This window comes from Phyllostomus hastatus, unplaced genomic scaffold, assembly GCF_019186645.2.
Source record: "Phyllostomus hastatus isolate PE091 unplaced genomic scaffold, TTU_PhHast_1.1 phas_contig_159, whole genome shotgun sequence".
Classification (NCBI taxonomy): domain Eukaryota; kingdom Metazoa; phylum Chordata; class Mammalia; order Chiroptera; family Phyllostomidae; genus Phyllostomus; species Phyllostomus hastatus.
In genome coordinates, this window is record NW_025333640.1 from 5,766,713 (window position 1) to 5,790,000 (window position 23,288).

At 38.0% G+C, this 23,288-nt stretch overlaps 1 protein-coding gene across 1 annotated transcript; it reads right to left on the reverse strand.

The window, feature by feature from the left end:
* Positions 1–2,443: 2,443 nt before the first annotated feature.
* On the reverse strand, positions 2,444–21,217 carry PBK (PDZ binding kinase). The gene is made up of 8 exons (XM_045831497.1): positions 21,057–21,217; positions 16,932–17,009; positions 12,617–12,710; positions 8,928–9,070; positions 8,220–8,389; positions 6,596–6,725; positions 3,800–3,973; positions 2,444–3,315 (listed from the first exon to the last, which is right to left on the reverse strand). Exons 2-8 carry the CDS (start codon positions 16,987–16,989, stop codon positions 3,116–3,118), a joined length of 969 nt encoding a protein of 322 aa, XP_045687453.1. The 5' UTR covers positions 16,990–17,009; positions 21,057–21,217; the 3' UTR covers positions 2,444–3,115.
* Between the last annotated feature and the right edge of the window lie 2,071 nt (positions 21,218–23,288).

Below are 23,288 nucleotides of genomic sequence, written 5' to 3' on the forward strand. Positions count from 1 at the left end.
ATTGAATATACTAATTTTTTGTGGCTATAAAAATAGTAGTATATACTCTTTGTAAAAAAAATATCATTGAAAACATATCCATCCACACAAAAACCTACGCACAGATTATTTATAGCAGCTTCATTCATAACTGTCAGAACTTGGAAACAACCAAGATGTTCTTCAGTAGATGAATAAACAGCTACATTGAGAAAGTGGATTACTATTCAGCACTAAAAAGAAGCCACAAAAAGGCATGGAGGAACCATAAACAACTATTACCACGTGAAAGAAGCCAATCTGAGGCTATGTTCTGTAGGACTCCAAGTACATGACATTCTGGACAGGCAAAACTGGAGAGTAAAAATATATGTGGCTGAGGGAGAGACACGTAGGAGCACAGGATTTTTCGGGCAGTGAAAATATAATACAAGTACATAGTCATGTGCCACCTGACATTTCAATGAACAACACAATGAATATATGATGGTGGTCCCACAAGATTATAGTGCAGGTGGAAAACTGCCTAGCTAGCAACATCACCGTCACCGGAATGTCACAGGGTAACATGTTACTCATGTTTCTGTGGGGATCCTGGTATAAAAAATACTGAGTTGCTAGTAGTATAAACGAATAGCACATACAAGTATGTACAGTACACAATACTTAATAACAAATGACTTACTGATTTGTGTATTACTACACTTTACCATTATTTTGGTGTACTCTACTTATTTTAAAACGTATACTCTAAAACAGTATGCTGTTACTCCAGTAGCAGCCTCATACATCTTGTGTTTAAATGCATTTCTTGATTGCATATTTTTCTCTTGATTTAATCTCATGTTGTTTTGTTCATCATGGCCCTTAAGCATCTAAAATCCACTGCTAAGAGAGGCCACCTTGAGGGACTGAATTGGAAATTCAAAGTGATTAAGGAAGGACTGAAAGGTGGAAAATCAATGACACTATTGCTCACTAGTCAGATTATGTCCCACTCCACCAAAGCCACATTCTTGAAGAGCAAGAACAAAGTGATGGAAACTGTTAAGGAACCTGCTTCACTGAAGGGAATACTAACAAAAACTGGAGAAACTTCTCAACCTGGCTTCAAGACCAGACACAGGCATGACCCTCTCAGCCCCAGATGGTCACTGGAAAGCAAAAGGTTTGCTTGAGATGATGAAAGGCTGGACCCAACTATGACGTTGAATTTACTGCTAGCTCTGAGTGGTTTAAATGATTAAGAATCGTTTGTCATCCCTTACATAATGTAAGAGTGAGCAATGAGTCTGCAGGTACTGATGTGAAAGCAGCTGAAGGATTTTTAGAAACTCTAGATATGCTGATTGTGGAGGAAATTTACATGACAGCCAAAATTCAATTCAGATGAACTCTCCTGGACAGGACTTTCATCCATAAAGAGGCCAAGTCAATGCCAGGTTTCAAGGCTTTTAAGGACAGGATAAGTCTTGCTTTGTGACCTGGCAGCGAGAACCCCAGGGCCTTCAGACTTTTCTAATATTACATGTTTCAATAAGCACATCTTTAACCATATCCCACAAATCTGTTTTTTTTTCATTAAAAATCTTTTCTCATTTTATTTTGATCGTTATTTTTGTGTCATACTATTTTTTTAAAATTTCACCTTGTAGGTTTTAAAGATTTTATTTATTTTTAGAGAGAGGGGAAGGAGGGAGAAAGAGGGAGAGAAACAAACATTGACAGGTCATCTCTTGCATGCCCCCAACTGGGGACCAGACCTGCAACCAAGGCATGTGCCCTGACCGGGACTCTAACCAGCAGCCTTTCAGTTATAGGCAGAGGCTCAATCCACTGAGCCACGCCAGCCAGGGCTGTCACATTAATATTTTGATAGAAGGTATGCTTACTAATCTGTGTACCATTGCTTGGTACAATCTCACATAATAGGAACCCTGTAGCTCTGACAGACATGGCTCCGCCATGGATTGGCCATCATCCTGCAAACCAAAAGGTCAGCGACTCAATTGCACATGCCTGGGTTGCAGGTCAGGTCCTTGATTGGGAACATGCAAGAAGCAACCAATCAATGTTTCTCTGGCACATCAATGTCTCTCTCCCTCTCTTCCCCTCTCTCTAAAAATTAAAAAACAATATCAACCCTCCAGTGGATTCTAAAATTGCTAATGCTCACAGCACAGTGGTTCAATCCTCCCTTTAACAGTAATTTTAAAAATTCTTTCTACAGTCAATTCCAGGCCTACCACCTAGACAGGCACAATTCAATAACCGAAAATTCCCAGGGGCGGCTGTGATTGACAGATAAAAACTACTGGTCCAAATCACCCTCACTTTACAGATTACCAAAATAAGGACAAGAGAGAAACCCCTTCACTCACTCAGCAACTTCACTGACAACACTCAGAGCAATGGAGATGAAAGAAATAATACTCTTCTGGTAACTAAAGTGTCCTTTATTTTCTATCACACTATTAGTTTTACTGTTTTTACACACCAGAACTGTGAAATGCTTAAGCTTTAGATTAAGTAGAAAAGGGATCTCAGTACAGAAAACACATTAAATAAATGAAAGCAAAGACCAAAGATCTGTGGAGAACCGGGAGGGCAAGACAAGCCTTCGCCAAGGAGCTACTCTTTTGAGCCACAGTCTCTCAGCTCCCAGAAACCATATTAAATAAGCACAACAGCCCAGAAAGAACAGCAAAGTTTAATGTTTTAAAAGAAAAGCAAATGTAGACACATTTTGTACTGCAAAGTGCTAATTTAAATAGATCCATTAAATAGAATATTTAAAATCATTAATAGTTATTGGTTACTCTACCCAAATTAATGTTAGACAAATATTGCTATTGTTTTAAATCTCTATGAGTAAGTTTCAATACTTATAAACTCAAAATAGTTTCTTAAACTTTATATTTACAGAAAACCCACTATGATATCACATGCTGATCACATGAAATACCTTTATAATAGAAATAGTTTTCAAATGTTAACAAGGTGCTATGGTTCTAAAATAGGCCACTCTCAAAGAGTCTAATAAGTATGGATTATCATAGTAACTACATAAATATAATAAACAGAACAGTTATACACATAAGCCATACTTGAAGCTCAGGTAGTTGGGAGTATGAGCTCACTGGACATCTACTTCCAATGCTTCGACAATGTGTGCAGCAGAAGGACGATCTCTAGGATCTTCATTAGTGCATACAGAGAAGAGCTCAATTACTTTCTGGTATGTTTCATCCAGTTCTTCCATATTAATAGCTGGCCTAGTTCCCAAAGCCGCATAGTACGCTTCGTCATCGAAGTCACTTTCATCAAAAGTTTTATCTGCTCATGAAGGAGTTTGAAACAAATAACGTCACTTTAAATCATGGACTTATCAACTGCTCAAACTCACCCTTTTGAAACAAGAATTTATCATCCAATATGCTTTTCATTATTATAACCACAGTCTCTTCAATAGTCTGGCCATGGTGAAGATTAGCTACTGTCATGGATTTAATCTGTGATCATCAGCCCCTTACTAGGACAGCTTTCTAATCTCAGGCCAGGGAAGTTTTTAAAGTAACTTTTTGCTCCTCTGAATTTTCTCAGTTTATCTCCCTGTTCTGAATTAATCTATATCTCAATTGTATAAAATTAAACCAAGATGGTACCAAATTAGTCATCAGTACTAATATAATCTATACCTCATGCCACTAAATCACTTTGCTTGTTTTAAAACTAACTTAATAGAAAAACAAAATTTTATAAACTAATCTTACTTCAAACCAAACACACCGGGATTTACATTAAAAATATATAGTTATACCGTCATCATCATCGTCCAAAAGAGTAATGTGTGGAATAGACAAAGTCATCATTTCCCACAGAGTAAGGCCAAAGGCAAATATGTCCGCCTTGTCCGTGATAATGCCATTCTCCTCCAAAGCCTCCTTGGGTTTCCAAGGCTCAGTGCCAATATAGCAAGCCTCCGGGCCAGTTACTGAAACAAGTAAAACGCAGGTGAAATTGTCTCAACGGCAACACTAGAAATCAGCAAGAAAGGCAAGCAAACCACTCCCCCTACCCCACCCCACCCCCAAAAATAATAATAATAAAGGGCAAATGATTTGACATGTAATTCAAGTTATTAAATATAGCCAGTAAACATGAAAAGAATACACTCAACTCATTAATAAGGATTACTTTTTCCCTATCAGACTGATATTCAGAAAGCTGGATAGCTGGCAAGGGTGTACATAAACAGCAATTCTCTTAGAAAGTGCTAAGAGTATAAACAGATTATGGATGTCAAGAGTACAGACTCTGCAGCTAGATTGTCTTGCCCGGGTTCAAAGACATTTTCAAGCTGTGTGACTGTAAGCAGACAGACCATTTAATCCCTGTGCCTGCTTCTTCAGTTTTCACACTATGCTACTCCATATTATTGACTGAGTGAAGGACCATTCCTATGTGCCTGTTATTGCAAACTCAGGGAAAAGGGAAAGGGTCTAGTCACATACTGGCTTCTGCCCAGGAATGACACAGATCCACTCACATTTCCATTTAAATTTCAGTCAACTTTTCAATTTCAAGAAAAGGCCAGCTAAAATGCTGGTTGGGACTGGATGGAATCTGCAGATCAGTTTGGGAAGAATTAACATGGTACACAGTATTGAACCTGCCAATCCACAGTCATGATCTTTCTCCATTTACTTACACCCCATTCAGTTCTCTTAGTGATGTTTTATGGTGTTCTGTACCTGGTTGGCTTTTTTGTTAGGTTTATTCTTAAATATTTTATGCTTTTTGGTACTATATATGTAGAAATATAACAGATAATTTCACTTATTAGTTCTAGTAGTTCTTTTGTAGATTGAGATGTAAACAATCACATCAACTGTAAACATGAACAGTTTCATTTCCTTTCCAATCCTGATGGCTTTCACGAGGACCACAGGACAGCGCTGATCCCGCCGACCAGAGCAGGCATGCTGCCTTCGTCCTCCACTGAAGTGCAGTGTTGCCTGCAGGCTTCCCTGCAGATACCCCTTCTGAAGTTAAGTTCTCTCCTCTATTTAGCAAGTTTTTTTTAAATCACGAGTGGAAGATAGATTTTGTCAAATGATTTTTCTGCATCCATTGAGATGACTATGTAGTTTTCAAGTCTGTTAATATGGTAAATTGTGTTGACTCTTGAATGTTAACTTGCCTTTCCTGGGATAAAACCTAGTTGGTCAGATGTACTATCTTTTAGGCTGGTCTCAGAACAAATTAGGCAGTGGTCCCCACTCCTCTACTTTCTGGGGGGAAAAAACCCAAACTGTAAAAACCAGTGCCATTTCTTCCTTGGATGTTTGATAGAAATTAACAGTGAAAAGCAGTCTGGGTTTTGGGTTTTCAATGGGGGAATGTTTCTTTCACATGGGGCTATTGGATTTCCTATTTCTTCCTGTATCAATTTTAGTAAATTGTATTTTTCAAGGAAATTGTTCTTTTCATCTAAGTCGTCAAATCTGTTGGCACAGAGCTATCTGTGACAATCTACAGATCTTTAAATATGTGCGAAAGCTGTGGCAATTACCTCTCATTCTTAATATTGTGATTTGTGGTCTTTTTTTCTTGAGCAACCCAACTAAGACTCAATTACAAGTATTTTAAATTCCCAAAACATTTGGGTTCCTTTGTTTCCAATTGTATTATAATACCTATATATATAGCACTGAGGACAATGAATGTCAACCACTAAGCTATTTCCAGTTTTTGTAATCTCAGGTTTTCTTTTATAACCTAATATATATGGTCAATTTTAATAAATAGTCTAATGCAGAGATTGACCATATTACCTACTCAATCTTCTACATCTCAGTTTTATCTACTTAATATATGAATGGTTGAGAAAATTATGCTAAATATCTTATTTTTCTTTTCAACAAATTCTTTTATTTTCTAAGTTTCAAATTCGTAGCAGTTATTTAGCCTGAGGGTTCATGACTATTTAGACTTTTTAATTCAACTTGTAGGCATTAACTTTCGCTAGAAATTAAGGTGTACATATGTTCTAAACAACATTCAAATAAAGAGGAAAATTAAAGTGTTATGTATTAAATAGCTGAATGCAAAAGCTTTCTTTTTAAGACTGTCTCTAGGCTCTCACTAAGAACATACCTTAAATTCCCTAGGAAGAGAACGTCGAGCATTTATAATAAAGAGAGAAGGAGTGGGGGCGGGGGGAAACAGGGAGCAAAGAGCAGAAGGCTGGCCTCCACTTGCACCTCTCTGCTACTTCCACTCCAGGGTCCTCTCCTTCTCCCAAACCTTGTCACTGCACTGGTACCAAATACATTTCTGTATGAAACTTATTAAAATTTTATCTTCTACCACTTAAAAACCCCAATCTAGGTTAGAAACAGTTCAAGTTATCTTCAGTTAAAATGTATATTAATAAGAAAATAATTTATATTGTGTGTACAGCAAGAGAGGGAGCTGGAGGCTGAGAGAAACAGGAGAAATACTTTTTATTCTGCACTTTAAATTTTTGAAGAACGTGAACTTATCTATTTAAATATATAATTAGAAATTTTAAAATTATATAAAAACAAATTTAAAAAATTAGAATACTCACCTGTCATATTTTCATCCAGTGGTAGTGAGACTCCTACGTCACAGATTTTAATTGTTTCAAAATTACCTTTAATTACCACATTTGAAGACTTTATATCTCCATGAAGCAATTTCTTATCTTGGTGCAGATACTAAAATAGTGAAAAATTTAACATATCTGAGCAAAAATAAAAGTATATATATTTATGCACGTATAAATAAAATGGCCTTCAAACAAATAGAGTTTGAACTCCCCAAATGACAGGATTTTACTTGTCCATCACTTCAAATCATTTCAAGCTCGAGAAGGAAACATCCCATGCCGGTCTGCCATACTGACCAGAAAACTAAAAGGACTTGTTTGAGATGGATGTCTACTTAAAGATAAGCTTTTTATTTACAAACCCAGCTTACATACTTTTATATCAAAAGATGCTACAGCAAATATCAGAATACACTGCAACTTTACTTGAGGCTGGAAATTTTCAGGACTAGTTTTGAACCCTTCACACTGAGGCACACGTTCTTCAAACAAACAGATAACGTAAAACAGCAGGTGACTCGGGGCTTCACATAACTCACAACAAGAAGACACAGAAATAGAATCTAAGACTGTATTTTGTTTTACACATTAACCCTTTCTTAGAATTGCTAACGATATTCATCCATAATCAAAAATATCCTACAAAACAGCTATTTGTTCATTCATCAGCATTTGAGCATCTGCTGTGACTGGGTTTGAAAATGATGCAGAGACAGTTCTTGGAATATAACCTGAAACACTCACTGTGCTTAATTTAAATGTTGCCTAAAAAGAGAATATGCTTGAATATATTTATGGGCCCAGCACGCTTCCACTGCGCAACTCTGCTCCTCCTGCTTGAATATATTTATAACATAATTTATTAATTCCACATATTTTAATTATTTATTAAATAATTTAAATGATTTAATTTGTCCTATCCACTGAAGATTTTTTATACACATATTAAAATATATACATATTTAGAAATATTGCCATTTTCCGGTTTACGTTTCATGAATCAATTTTATTTCAACTCTAACGTGTAACTTTGACATCAGTAACATCACATGGTCTGCTCTGAATCATTCAACTGTTTTCTGGGAACAACGAAACTGCTGTTTAAGGTAGTTAGGGTATAGAATTCTTTTTATTTCTAACACTGTGTCCATCCAAAGGCACAATAATTTATTTGCATGGAAGTAAGAACTTTTTTTTCATTTGACTTGTAGATGACTACTCTTGATGCTCAAAACTTATCCCACAGAGCAATCTTTAAGACACTTGTTTACATCAATAGGGGCGTAGGCTACATCCTCAGGCATAATCAGTAAATGTATATTAAATTTAATCCTTTTTTAACTAAATCTAACATGTGATCTTCTATAAGCAAAACTACCTGACTTGGGCTATTTCAGGCTACGCAAAGGCCTCAAAACAATCAACTTTGTTGATCAAGAAAATTGTGCAGTTTGCAATATAAAGGATTCCATAAGGCAACTTTCACTTAAGGCAACCCCTTTTTGTGGGGCTGTAGGGGGAATCCTACCATGTAATTAGGTATTAAAGTATTTAGCTTATTAGTGTTCCATGAAAGTCATATAAAATATAATGGCATAGTTACCTTTAACCCTCTTGCCATGTTCAAAGCAACTTTTAAAATTATGACTGCTGGAAAAGGACCTTGGCTGTCTTTATTTCGTTCTTCTATTAAGTCATTTAGAGACTTTTCACCCCCGTATTCCATAGCCAGACACAGACTACCATCACTGGCTTCAGTGAAAGCACGATAACCTTTAAGAAACATAACATTTTCTTACTAGAATAGAGAAGAACAACAGTTCTTATGTTTTACATAAAGCTGTGACTGAAAATGGATCTGGATTAACACTGACAAATTACAATGAAACAGTTATTATTTACAAAACTAATTCAATAGATCTAACTTAAAATGCCATCAGCGCTTGCAAATAGTATCATAAATTAAAATTTTGAAATATTTTATGCTTTCCTAAATATAATGGTTCACAAGCCCTACTTATATTAAAAATGCAAACAGGGAAATTATCCAAATGAAGATCATTTTATATTCCCAAATCCTCCATAGTACCAGCATGACTATCTATTCCCATGAAGTACTAAGTTTATACTTAAGCATCTAAGAATATTATATAATTTTTATTTTAGAATGCTCACATTAATTTGATTCTTACCAAACTCTACCACCATCCTCTTCACTTTTATTACTGAAACTGGTTAAGAAATTACACAAACTTTTTCTGATAAACAGAGTAATAAATCAGAAACTGCTACCAAATAAATTTAAACTTACCTATAATGTTTGGATGATGAAGGCTTTTCAAAATCTTAGCTTCATCAGTTAGCCTCTTTTGATACATAGTTTGATAATGACCATTACATTTAGAATTAATCTTTTTCACAGCCCAAGGAGAGTAAGACAAGCCTCTTGGAGATCTTAAAAAAATAATCATAATGTATAAAGATTAATAACTATACATTTCAAATGACTAACAAGAACTACCAAATTTTGAAATGGACTTGATAATGATTTGTTGTTTTATAAAAGAATATTTACAAATTTTGGACTATCAACACCTCCGCTACATTTCCTTTTCAACTGAGATAAATAGCTGACATATGTATTGATTATAAGAATAGTCTGAATATCTATTGCTGGAAGGGAGGAGATAGTAAAAAGAGAAGAAAGAAAAAGGTGGAATGTTATAAATTTTAAACTTCAAGATTACTCTTTTTATATTTTTCTATTAAAGCATATCACACTACCAAGTACTTATCAAACATTTAACTATATGTACCAGAGACAAGTTCTAGAATACTAAAGTAATAAACACTAATCTCTAAGAAACTACTTATTTATTTATTTGTTTATTTTAAAGATTTTATTTTTTTAGAGCAGGGAAGGGAGGGAGAAAGACAGAGAAACATCAATGTGTGGTTGCCTCTCACATACCCCCTTCTGCGGATCTGGCCTAAAACTCGGGCATGTGCCCTGAGTGGGAATCGAACCGGCAACCCTTTGGTTCACAGGCTGGCACTCAATCCACTGAGCCAGACCAGTCAGGACTCTAAGAAAAAAACTTAAAGAAGAGACATACAAGAAATATTTGGCACATATGTAATCATCCAAAGAACAGCAGACTGTTCTTCACCAACGAATATTGTGCCTTGCCACTAACTAATCCATCTTATATCTTTCACTGCATACTCAAAGACAACAGTTAAAGCAATAATAATAAAGATACAAATAAGAAGAAAAAGGTAAGTTGTCTATTTTCTAGGAAGACTGACCATCTTAATAAAGTGTAAGTGTTTTACCTAATAAACAAACAGGCACAACAAAGTTGGAGAGAAGTTTATCTGACAAGGTAGCCATTTATTTAAGAGGATAGCGAATTATGAAAGCAAAGTGTACAAAAGTTAGTAAACAGCCTCAAAAGTTAAAGTCAATCTATAAGAACATAACAGAATGAACCAAAAATCTGTTTAGCTTTGTATTACCTCATAAGCATAGCTCCATGATTGCAGGACCTTTTTTAAAAATAAAAAATAAAAAATAAAAATACACGGCCCTGGCTAGTATAGCTCAGTGGATTGAACATGGGCTGTGAACCAAAGGGTTGCCGGTTTGATTCCCAGTCAGGGCACATGCCTGGGTTGTGGGCCAGCTCCCCAGTTGGGGCGGGTGAGAGGCAACCACACACTGATCTCTCTCTCCCTTTCTCCCTCTTTTCCCCTCTCTAACAATAAATAAATGAAATCTTAAAAAAAAAACACACACACATGTACTCAAGGGATCACTAGATTTCTTAATAGATATACATCTGTCATCTACAGACTTATCTAAACTATTCTTACATCTCCAGTTTTAGATAACAACAGCATTTGGAGATAACCTCTATTGTGTCATTTTATTTAAAAAATTTTTTTTTCAATTATCAAGGGGTACCCATAAGCCTTGAATGTTTAGAATCAACAGTGATCAAGTACATCTTCACCTTTTCCATAACATATCCTAGTCTACAGAACGACAAAAAACACATTTATGAAATCTGAATAAAACACTTTGCCAAGCTAAAAGTTAGGTTACTGAAAAGGCTAATAAAGCAGACAGATTTCTGAATGGATTGCACAAGGAAAAAAACAAAATGAGGTAAAAATAATATTACAATAAAAAAATAGAGACATTACTGGGCAGATAGATTTAAAAATATAAGTGAATAAATACTAACATTTTTAGCCAATAAATTTAAAAGACAAAATGGTCAAATTCTTAGAAAAATCTAAGAAAACTGATGAAGGAAGGAATTTAATCAAGAGTTTAAAATCTTCCCACAAGAAATACAAAGCCTTCATAACTTTCCAAGTGAGTTTACTAAACTTTCAAGGAACCTATCATTCAACCTGTTCCAAGGAACAGAAAGGAAATGAGCTAAGAGTCTAGTATAACCTTAATTTAAAAAACCAGACTGACACAGCAATAAAAGGAAAATTACAGGCCAATTTCAGTTCTATCACAGATGCAAAAATTCTAAATATAGCAAACTGTATCTATCAGTATATTTTAAAATAATACATCAAAAACTATTACAGTATATTGAGTTTAATCTAGGGATACAAACTTGATTTAACACTTAAATTATACTTTCAGAAACGATTGCTTAAAATACACATAAAATTTTGAGCCCTCTCAAGCCTCACTAAAATAAAAGCAAAGGGGTATTTTAAGACATATACCCACCAACAAGGATGGGAATAATAAGCAAGAGACAATAGCAACACACTTTTGGAAGCTGGAAGGCAGATGATAGTAAATGACTTAACAGGCCCAGTGAACTTCTTGAAAGTTATTCCAAAAGCAGGTGGATTCCTCCCTAGACACCTCCCTGATTCCACATCATCAGGCAGCTGCTCATTCCCTAGCCCCCCTGCTTTTCAAGACTGAAGACTAACTTTGAAAGGGGCTAAAGCAGAGGGTCTTTAGCTTGAGGTTTAGTGGCAAAGCTGAATCCCTGTGAACCATACAGGAACAGAGTAATTCATGACCCGCCAAAGGAGAATTCTGGCCCAGAAGAACAAAAAAGGTCATTCAAGGATAAAGGTAAAATGAAAACATTTTCAGAAATGTAAATGATCAAAAATGTAGCTCCTGTATACCTTTTCAGAGGGAGCTACTAGATACCCTCAAACAAAACAAGATATAAACCACAAAACAGTAAGACATGAGACACAGGGAAACAGAGGACCCAGGTTACCAGAGAAGCAAAGGAGACAGACCTCCGGGTAGCCGGGAGGGAGGGGAAGTCCCGGGCTGACGGGACACGTTATGAGGAGAGGAAGGCTCAGGCAGGACTGCTGTTTTCCAATTATCAGCCACAGGAAGCTTTCTGATTAAGTTACACACCGTATATCTTTGTTGACAATATACTTTACATTTAAAGACATTTTTCTTTAAAAAAAAAAGAGAGAGAGAGAGAGACTAGCCATAAACCTATGAGAATTTATTTTTTAAAATAACTTAGACAAGAGTTTTTAGGCACATACAAAAAGTTCAAACACAAAGGGGTGTTTAAACTGAACAAATGCTTCAAGAATACCCACTTCCATCACGTTGCCATGTTACTCTCAATTCATCAGCTTTTTATTAAAGAAAGCATTTCTATCTACCATAGAAACAGTATAAACCTAAAAACATGCTGTGTTGGTCAGGCTGGTTCCCCTTCCCTTCCTATACAAGCCAAGGAAAAATTATAAGGTGAATTACTGCTCCTTTAATAATCCATCAGGAGAAAGCTAGGTGAAAAGTATTGCAGGCAGAGCCCTGATGAAGTTATAAAAGGTTCTAAGACTCAAATATAGCAGTCAGAGAGGATCAGGAACATGTCTCAAATCTAAGTATTTGAATGTGCATATTCCTTTGTCTCCAAGTACAGGGGAACTACAGTTTCACATAAAAAGGTTCATCTCAAATCCTCTACTCACCTTTTCATAAGGTAGACGTTTACCCCTGTGCCGTAGCCAAGCTTCTGCATAAACGGGGAGGCAGGGATACTTATACACGGAGTTGAACACAATGCTAAATGCCAGAAAGAAATAAAAAATAAGTACTTGAAAAAACTTCTACAAATGCATCCTAACATTTGCAACATACTATTGTTAAGAGTATTAATTGGCATAATCTTTTGGAGAGCAATCCTAATTGCTCTAATTCAGCCTAATTAGGACACTCTGCATCCTAATTTTAAATGGAGACCCCTTGACAAAGTCTACTTTTGGAGCTCTGTCTTACAGTGACACTGAAGTACTAGTCAGAAAATAGCTTGCTTTTATATGACCCACAAATTAAAAATTGTTTTTTAATGGATTGAAAAAAATAGGTAAAAGCCCTGGCTGGTGTGGATTGGTGGACTGAGTACCAGCCTACAAACCAAAGGGTCACTGGTTCGATTCCCAGTCAGGGCACATGCCTGGGATGCGGGCTGGGTCCCTGCCTGAGGGGCATGTGAGAGGCAAACACACATTGATGTTTCTCTCCCTCTCTCTCTCTTAAAAAAAAAAAAAAAAAGGTAAAAAGGAATATTCAATAGTGCCCCTATGTGGCCCACAAAGCCTAAACTATTTATTATCTGGCCCTTTACAAGGAGTTTGCTGATGCCTACAGTACAGCATGTGCCCAAAGATGACCTACACACACGTGCGTGGAAGCATATATATTTGAATATCAGGATTCCCTTTTGTGGCTGTAGAAACAAACAAAAAAATCCTAAGTAATCATCATTAGTCATAATTATATCTTGTATTATTATATACAAGACATAATTATATCTATATTACAGATCATTATACAGTCATAAAAAATGAGACAGAGGAGCCCTACTTTTGCTAATGAATAACTAACTGCTCCTGGAATTTCCACTAGAAAACTTGACAAAACATAACATCTTTATACACCGGACAATAGGCAGAGAAGGACTGTGATCTTTGAGAGAAGGAAACAAGTGAGGTGAGCCCTGTCACTGCTCTAACTTACTGCTTAAAGGCAGTTTCCAGGCCACGGCACAAAGAAACACAGCTCAGACGTCTTGTCAAATGGAGGAGACAGACCAGAGGTCAGGAAGATCTACTTGGCTAGAATTTATGGAGCACAGAACTAAAGAGGGAGCCACAAAATAGGAGAGAAAGCTCCAGAGATCTGAAAAGAGGTCTTCATTTAAGCATCGAAGTACTTTCTGCACACAGGATGGACATGACTCCCTAGCGCGGGGGAGACCACCAAACCCCAGCAGTAGGCTGACTCATTACGGAGATCACACAGTCCAGAAGTAGTCGCCGCCAGCCGGAGTGTGGTAACTCGCTAACACACAGGGCACTGAGTAAGGTCCTCTAAAGGGCCATGACTCAGTACTTAGCGCAGCTAAATTTTAGCCCAAGGGAAAAGGTTAGAACAAAGCCTAAAAGCCAAGCCTCAAAAGAAACAAGTTAATGTGCAGAAAACTTAACTGCAGGTGGAGCACGACAAAAATCACACACCCTTCAAAGGAATTTAAGAAGTTTAGCACTCAACAATGTAAAATGTCTCCCTACCAAAAAAAAATTACCAGGTATGAAAGAAACAAAAAAATATGACCCACTCCAGGAGAAAAGTCAAGAGAAACATAACATAAAATGACAGTGATGTAGAAGTAGCAGGTAAAAGCCTTAAGATATAAATCTTTAAAAACATTCTCAATAATGTAAAGGAAAATGTGACCATAACAAGTTAAGACAGAGAAGTAAAAAAAGATCATAACGGTACTTTAAACAGTGGAAAAATACAAGGGATAAGGATAACATTGTCATAGAGCAAAAGATCACTAAAATTTTAGGACAAAGCAACAAAAAGTACCAAAAATGAAGCACAGAGAAAATATTAGAAAAAAATAAGGAAATCACCATTTGCTGTGGGACAATAGAAAAATAACAGATTCGAATCCAACCACAGACAATTACATTGAGTGTAAATGGTCTAAACATGCTTTCCAAGAGGACTTTCTGCTATGATGGACAGGTTCTACTTCTGCTGCCCAGTGCCGCTGCACTAGCCACACGTGGTTACTGAGCACTTGAAATGTGGCTAGTACAACTGAGAAACAAAATTTGTAACTGTATTTAGTTTTAATTCATTTCAACCTAAGCTTAAGTCACCACATGTGGACAGTGGCTACACAGTCCAATTAAAGGCAGAAGTTGCCCGAATAGATAAAACAAGACATAAGCACATGCTGTATAATAAACCCACTTTAAATACAAAGACACAAATAGGTTAAAAGCAAAGAGTGGTGAAACATAATATTCAAACATGAATCAAACTGCAGTGGCTCAATTAGTATCACATAAAACGAACTTCAAAGAGAGAGTATAATACCAGATAAAGAAAAACAATTCATAACAGTAAAGGAGTAAATTCATCAAAGAAATAACCTTCCTGAATGTACACATATGTAATAACAAGCTTCAAAATATGCACAGCAACAAGGGATAGAACTGAAAGAAAAAAACAGACAAACCCACAGCTGCAGCTGGAGACACACCTCTCTCAGCAACAGAACAGACAGAAGACGGGCCGGGATACAGGAGACCAGCACAAGACAGCACAGACGGTCCACCAGACCCACCCAGCTGTGTTGACGGAGCACTGCGCCCGGCAACTTTGCCAAGAAATACCTTTTCAAGCGCATGAAACAGTCACCAAGATAGATAAACTAAGCACATCTGACTGACCAAGGAAGAAAACATAAAATATCAGTACCAGAAATCAAAAAAGAGGTATTACCACAGATCCTGCTGACATTAGAAAGGGAATAAGAGTATATAATAAATAACTTTATGACAATAAATTTGACAACTTAGCAGTAACAGACAAATTCCCTGAAAACACACGAACAAAGCTCACACAACAAGAAATAACTTGAACAAACTGGCATCTATTAACCATCAAGTCACAGTTCAGTCTTCCTACTACGACAACTCCAGGACCGCATGGCTGTACTGGTGAATTCTACCAGGTAGAGAGAAGTACTATCAATTCTACCCATACTCTTCAGGATAAGGAAATGGTTCCCATCTTACTTTATGAATACCCAATACTCTGATACCAAAACTAGACAGACATTACAAAACAAAAACAAAAATCCAGCTACAGTCAAATATCCCTCATGAACACAAAATATTAGCAAACTGAATCAAGCAATATATAAAATATATCATGATTAAATTTGCTTTACCCCAGGAATGAAAGGTTGGTTTAACATTTGAAAATTAACATAATTTATTTTAACATATCTACAGACTGAAAAAAACTATCCCAACAGATTCTGAAAAAACTCTAGACAAAGTCCAACTCACATTCATGAAGATAACAATCAGGAATTAGAGAAAAGTTCCTGATTATCAACCTGGTAAAGGGCACCTGTGGAAACGGGGGACTGGGAGGGGCCCCAGCTGAGGGCAGAAGGGGAGACTGGGAAATCCCTGGATTCTCCACTCAATGTCACTCCGACTCTAACTACTCTAAAAATAGCCTACTAGAAAAAACAAACAAACAAAAGCCCTACATCTAATATAATATTGTACTTCATGTGAACAAGGCAAGGAGATCTACTCACACCTCTCCCATTAAAAAATATGCTGGAACCAGTGCCATCAGGAATGAAAAGAGAAATGAAATAATACATATGAGGAAACAGAAGTAAAACTGTCTTTATCTACCCGTTACCAACTACGTACAATGGACAATATCCTCAGTGATCTATAAAAAAGCTCCTAGAAGAAGTGAGCTTAGTATGTTTGCAGCATACCAGGTCAATACACAAAAATCTACGTATTACAAATGAGTGACAAGATTTTCTCCTTGTTATCATCAAGAAATTTTATAATGGTGACCATTTTTGTGTATAGGTGAGCTAAGGGTTGATTTGCATATCAATACCCAATTGTTTTTGTTAAGAAGATTGTCCTTTGAATTACCTTAAAAATTTGTTTCCCTTACAAGAGAAATGCCTATTCGAGAGAATGAAAACATAAGGAGTTCCTTAATGGTTCAAGGTAAGTTGATTCTTCACTAGACAGAACCTCCAAATCTGTTACAATGTCAAAAAAATTAGCTCACAGATAACCACATCCTGGCCTATAAAATAAATCTAATTTGTTAAGATCAACGTTATAAAGAGGACTTACTCTAAAACTGTATGATAAAACATCAAACTACAATAATAGGACAGTTCTAATAGCTATAACAATAAAAGTTTCTATATCTTACCAGATTTTCTTTTTTCAGATAATTTGCTAGGCGTCTTGAAATTACTGACTTCTTCCATCGTAATAATCACTCTAGGTCCTACCACAAAAATAAATTGAAAGTTACAGTGCAAGTAATAAAGAATACAACACTTATTCATGAAAAAAATACTAGCATTCACTTTATCATATAAACATAAAATCTGAGAACTGAAAATGACCATGGCAAATATTTAGTCCAATTTTACTTACAATAAGAAAACTGAAACCCAGAGGTATAATTACCTACCCAAGACCATACTATTAGTAACTGGGACTTTTAGGGTCTTAATTAAAAATACATGCACTTGGTTAAAAAAAAATCACCTGGTACAAAAAGGTAAAGTCTCCTCCTTGCACTTCCTGGAAAGAGTTAACGGGTCTTTTATACCCTTGAAAGACTGTCTATACAAGCAGTCACAACAGCCAAAAAGAGGAAACAGAAATATCCACCAGATGATGACAGAATATTATTCAACAAAATACATATTCTATACAATTATTATTCAGTCATAAAAAGGAGTAAAAGAATAAACTTCTGGTATATACAATAATATAAACGAAACTTGAAAACACTATGCTAGGTGGAAGTGGCCAGACACAAGAAGCCACATATTTCATTTCATTGACATGAAATGTCCAGAATGGGCCAGTCCGGACAGAAAACAGATCGGCAGCTGCCAGGGGCTGGGGGAAAAGGAGGAGGTGCAGTAGCAGCCAGTGGGTGTGGGGCTTCTTTTTGGGGTGACAAAAATGTTCTAAATTAGGTAGTGGTTAATATATTCAAATATAGACTTGAATATTTTACTGAATTATATACTTTCAAAGGTATGCTATGTGAACTGTATCTCAATAAGCTATTATAAAAGTTGACTATGCAAATAAAATGCACATATTGCACATAACATGCAAGCTTTTTTCTCTGTAGCATAGTTCTTAATTTACAAAAATATTTTTTGCTTTTACTTTTTTAAAAAAGTTAGATTTAACACTGAGTTACTTATTGTAAAGCAAGTTGTTCTGACATGTCTGTAAGCTCATTTGGTTTGTCTATGGAAAATGTGGAAGCAGAGAATGTTTTCTATAATTTTTTATAGACCCCTTAATAAATACCATCTTTAAAAACTCTGGGCCAAGAACAAAGAAATCACCTCAAAGGCCCAGCTTTAATTTTCCAATAAGAAGTTTGTTCATTTGTTTTAAATGTAGCTACAATCACCACTGTCTTCAGATTTGCCTTAATTTACAACAGAGGGTCCCCTTTTCATGAACTTCTAAGCCACCTTAGGACTAAAAAAATAGATACTACTGCGAAGCTAATGTGTAGATAGCCAGTAGAAAAAAGGAAAAACAAGAACGAGAGAAAAAGATAACTGAGAAAAGAGAAACAAAATAGAGGGAAAATGCAGAATTTACAGAAAGGGAAAGTTCTGATCAGATTATTTCTAAGGCCCTTTACACTTGCACCCTCAGTAGGATTCCTGGGGAGTAGAGGCACGGACTGTTCATTCCGTGCCTAACCCCTAGCCCAGGAGTTTACAGAAAGCCGGTTGTTATAACAACCGCAGTCAGCTCCCCTGAACATCAGAAGCAACATTAGTTGTGGGGTGCAAAGCATGGAACTGCTTTACGCTCCTTTCTCAACCCCCAACCGCCTCCATTTCCACCAGAAATCTTTCACCAGTTCTAGCCTCCCATAAGACTGTAACTGAGACTCACTGGGCTGAAGCAATGAACTGTTTCAGGCAGCACAAGCCCCTGAGCCTGGAGCTGGTGCACAACTAAGATACGCCTGCAGCCCAAGGTCTTGCCTGGGACCCCGATACCAGTAACGCCATTTGTGCAATAAAACAATGGCAGATTTCCAGCCAAGATGGAGGTGTAGGTAGACACACTGTGCCTCCTTGCACAACCAAAATGAGGACAACGACAATTTAAAAACAAAAAACAACCAGAACTGACAGAAAATTGAACTGCGTGGAAGTCCGACAACCAAGGAGTTAAAGAAGACACACTCGTCCAGACCGTAGGAGGGGCAGAGACAGGTGCTCGGAGAGGACCACGCCAGGCGGTGGCTGGAGGCTGGAGGACTAGGGCGGGCAAGGCTGCGGGGGCGGCTGGTGGAGCAGGCAATCCCACATTCGCCCGGAGATAAACTGGGAGGAACAACTGGGGAGCAAAACAGACCTCGCAACCCAGGGCTCCAGCGTGGGGAAATAAAGCCTCAAACCTGTGATTAAAAACACCTGTGGGGGTTGAGGCAGCAGCAGGAGAAATTCCCACCCTCACAAGAGAGTTCGGTGGAGAGACCTAGGTTGCTAGAACATACACAAGCCCACCCACCTGGGAATCAGTACCAGAAGGGCCCAATTTGCTTGTAGGGAGCAGGGGAAGTGACTGAAAGCCAGCAGAGAGAGGAGCAAGCGCCACTGTTCTCTCTCGGACCCCTACCCGACAAACAGCGTCACAACTAAGCAACATGGGTTACCCCTCCCTGGTGAACACCTAAGGCTCTGCCCCCATAGGTAACAGGCACGCCCAGACAAAAAAATGGTCCAAACTAAAGAACAGATCAAAACTCCATAAAAAATACAATTAAGTGACAGAGATAGCCAACCTATCAGATGCACAGTTCAAAACACTGGTAATCAGGAGGCTCACAGAATTGGTTGAACTTGTTAGCAAATTAGATGAAAAAATGAAGGCTACACTAAGTGAAATAAAGAAAAATGTACAGGGAACCAATAGTTATGGGAAGGAAACTGGGACTCAAATCAATGGTGTGGACCAGAAGGAAGAAAGAAACAACCAAACAGAAAAGAATGAAGAAACAAGAATTCGAAAAAATGAGAGGCTTAGGAACCTCCAGGTCTTCTTTAAATGTCCCAACATCTGAATTATAGGGGTACCAGAAGGAGAAGAGGAAGAGCAACAAGTGGAAAAGTTATCTGAACAAACAATAAAGGAGAACTTCCCCATTCTGGCAAAGGAAATAGACTTCCAGGAAGTCCCGGAAGCTCAGAGAGTCCCAAAGAAGTTGGGTTCCAAGGAGGAACACACCAAGGCGAATCCTAGAAGCAGCAAGAGATAAGGGGACAGTAACCTACAAAGGAGTTCCCATCAGACTGTCAGCTGCTTTCTCCAAAGAGACCTTACAGGCAAGAAGGGGCTGGAAAGAAATATTCCAAGTCATGAAAGGCAAGAACCTACATCCAAGATTGCTCTATCCAGCAAAGCTATCATTTAGAATGGAAAGGCAGATAAAGTGCTTCTCAGATAAGGTCAAGTTAAAGGAGTTCATCATCACCAAGCCTTTATTATATGAAATGTTAAAGGGATTTATCTAAGAAAAAGATAAAAAATGTGAACGGTAAAATGACAGCAAACTCGCAATTATTAACAACCAAACCTAAAACAAAAACAAAAGCAAACTAAGCAAACAACTAGAACAGGAACAGAACCACAGAAATAAAGATCACATGGAGGATTAGCAACAGGGGAGTGGGAGGAGGAGAGAGGGGGAAAAGGTACAGAGAATAAGTAGCATAGATGGTAGGTAGAAAACAGACAGGGGGAGGGCAAGAATAGTATAGGAAAAGGGAAGCCAAAGAACTTACATGTACAACCCATGGACATGAACTAAAGCGGGGAATGTGGGGTGGCAGGGGGTGTGCAGGGCGGAGGGGAGTGAAAGGGGGAAATGAGACAACTGTAACATTATAATCAATAAAACGTATTTGAAAACAAAACAATGGCAGCTTGCTAGACCCGGAGTTCCCCAAACCTGTCTAACCATCATATTCTCCCAGGGAGCGTCCGTTAAAAGTACAGAATGTCAAGCTTTGCTTAGAGAAAGGGCAATCTCTTTCATGAAATCCCCACCCTACCCGGTGATTCAGACGTGCACTCGAGTTGGGGTCGCAACGATGAACCCTAAGACAATTACCAGTGTAATTTCCAACGTCTTCAACTTTCCTTAAGAAAGCAAACGCAAAGACCTGGGCCGGGGGTCGGGGGTAGGGGTGGGGGTAAGCGGCGGTGTGTTTGTTCCCTGGACCCCGCACCCAGGCCGGCGCGCAGTCAGGGGCTGGAGAAAAGCTCCCCTTACTAGAGCCGCAGGTTGCCGCAGTCACACTCCGGATAGAAAGAGATCCGGCTGGCGAGAAGTCCAGGCCAAGAATGTCTTCAAATTGGTACCCAGTGTCCCCCAACAGGATCCCACGACCACTTCAGCGTCCCGCCAGCAAGCCAAAACACTCGCCAACAGTCGTTGACACTGGGATCCTTTTCACTTTCAAAAGCGCGCGCACGCCCAAGCTTGAGCCGCGAACTACGGGGTGACGCGAAGGTCAAAACTGATCGTTTCGCCCTTCTTTTTGGTCTTTCTTCTTATGGATTCTATTTTATCATCAAATAGGGATTCTTTGAAGACAAATGAAAGGAAGAGAAGCGCAGGAAAGAACAAGCTTTTTTATAGCCGCTGTCAGCCCTTTAGAGGAACAGTCTGGCTTAACAGAATGTGTCTATAGTTAAGGGTGAAATTCTTCCTCAATTACAAATACTCTACTAAGAATGTGTAATGATTATCGTATAACTTTTTATTACAAATTTATTTGGCCTTGAAACATAACTAAAAATGCATTAGCCTAGAGTAGCAATCATGTTTGGCTTAGAAGAAAAATAGATACTTGGAAATTCTGCTAACTTTAATTACCACACTCAGTTCAACATTTGTTCATTCATTCAACAAGCATTTATAGAGCACTTAGTATGTTCCAGGTGTGCATTGAATGCCACTGCATAGGAAATACTGTGTCAGTTAATACAAGAGACACAACTGTGATTAAGTCACAGAACTCCCTCCTGCTTAGGAGGAACTTAGACTCTGTGGGAGTGGGGGCAGTGGGGAGGGTGGGGGAAGTGCCTTAAGAAACACACACACACTTCACAGTACAAAAGGGACCTTGATATATGTTGCTGCAATCATATACCTCACTTTTAAAATGAGGAAACTATGGCACAGAGAGGTTAACTAATTTGCCTGAAGTCACAGAGCTAATAAATAGTAGAGTCAGGATTTGAACCCCTGTTGAGCTTAGACTTCCTCTTTAACAAATGTGCTCAAAGTCTCTTCCGTCTCACACACACACACAGACAGGCAGGCACACACACACAGCCCTGTCCATGTACACAGCCTTCCCCTTTCTGGGCGCTGTCTCCGAGTACAGATGGTCACAGTGCGCCTTCACTCTATTCTCATTCTAATTTTTTTGTGGAGGCATAACACAGACCTCACCACCTTATAAAAAATATTTATAATTTTCTATACTTTTTATTAAGTCCTACATTTTTTATAAACTTTCTAGTTTCTATTTTTACTGGCTACTAAAATCCTACCTAAAGCCAGAAACTGAGAGCTGCTTAATTAACCAGCTTGTGAAAAGAAACTCTAAGGAGATGAGGATATTGACACAGGTGTGAGATGAGGCAGAAAATATTCACAAGAATGAAGACCCTTGGGTAAAAACATACTCATAACCATTCTGTTCCCCATCTTGTAACCATAAAAGTACCTCCAGAGATTATTCATAGAAACATCACAACTCCACAAGCTTAATGTTAGTGAAATGTGATCGTTAATCTTAAAATCTTGCATACCAGTTAGCCGTCATGGGAAATAGCTTCCAACCTGAATCAGTTATTTCTCTCAGTGTGTGAAGGGCCCGGATTCCTTGGCTTAAGCCCCAAACTCCATATTTCACTCTTGGCTGGCTGCCCACCCGAGGAACATCTGCACTGTCACCTTGTTACGGCATGAACTCCAACTGCTCTTCCACTTAGGGCTTCCCCTTTTGATTTTCAGGACTCTAGTTTGAAGAGGGAAAAAGAATATTAACATTTCTCCTCTTTTCTACTGCTGTTACATTTAAATTCTCTTTGAGGCCATATCTATGTTGCTGATTGGCTAGAAGAATGGTGAGAGCATTTAAGGAGAGCGTTTAGGGAAGAGGGAAAAAATTAACATTTCAAAATCTCATCTTGTTACAGTTGCATATCTAATCAATGAACTCGACACATCTGTAGGGTGCTGCTCAGGCGTCCTGGAGACTTTAAGTCCACAGCTGGGGCTGCCTGCGTACACCCCCACTTCCCCCTCTGCCAACCGTGCCTCTCTTCCGGGTCTCAGGTTTAGTGAATGGAACCTCCATCTATTCCAGCACATGAGCCAGGAGCTTCCCTTTCCTTCACCCAGCCAGAGTTTTTCCTCATGGATCTCTAAAATCCCTTTCCTCCTCCCCATCCCATCTTCCTCTGCTTTGGACCATAAATTCTCACATTT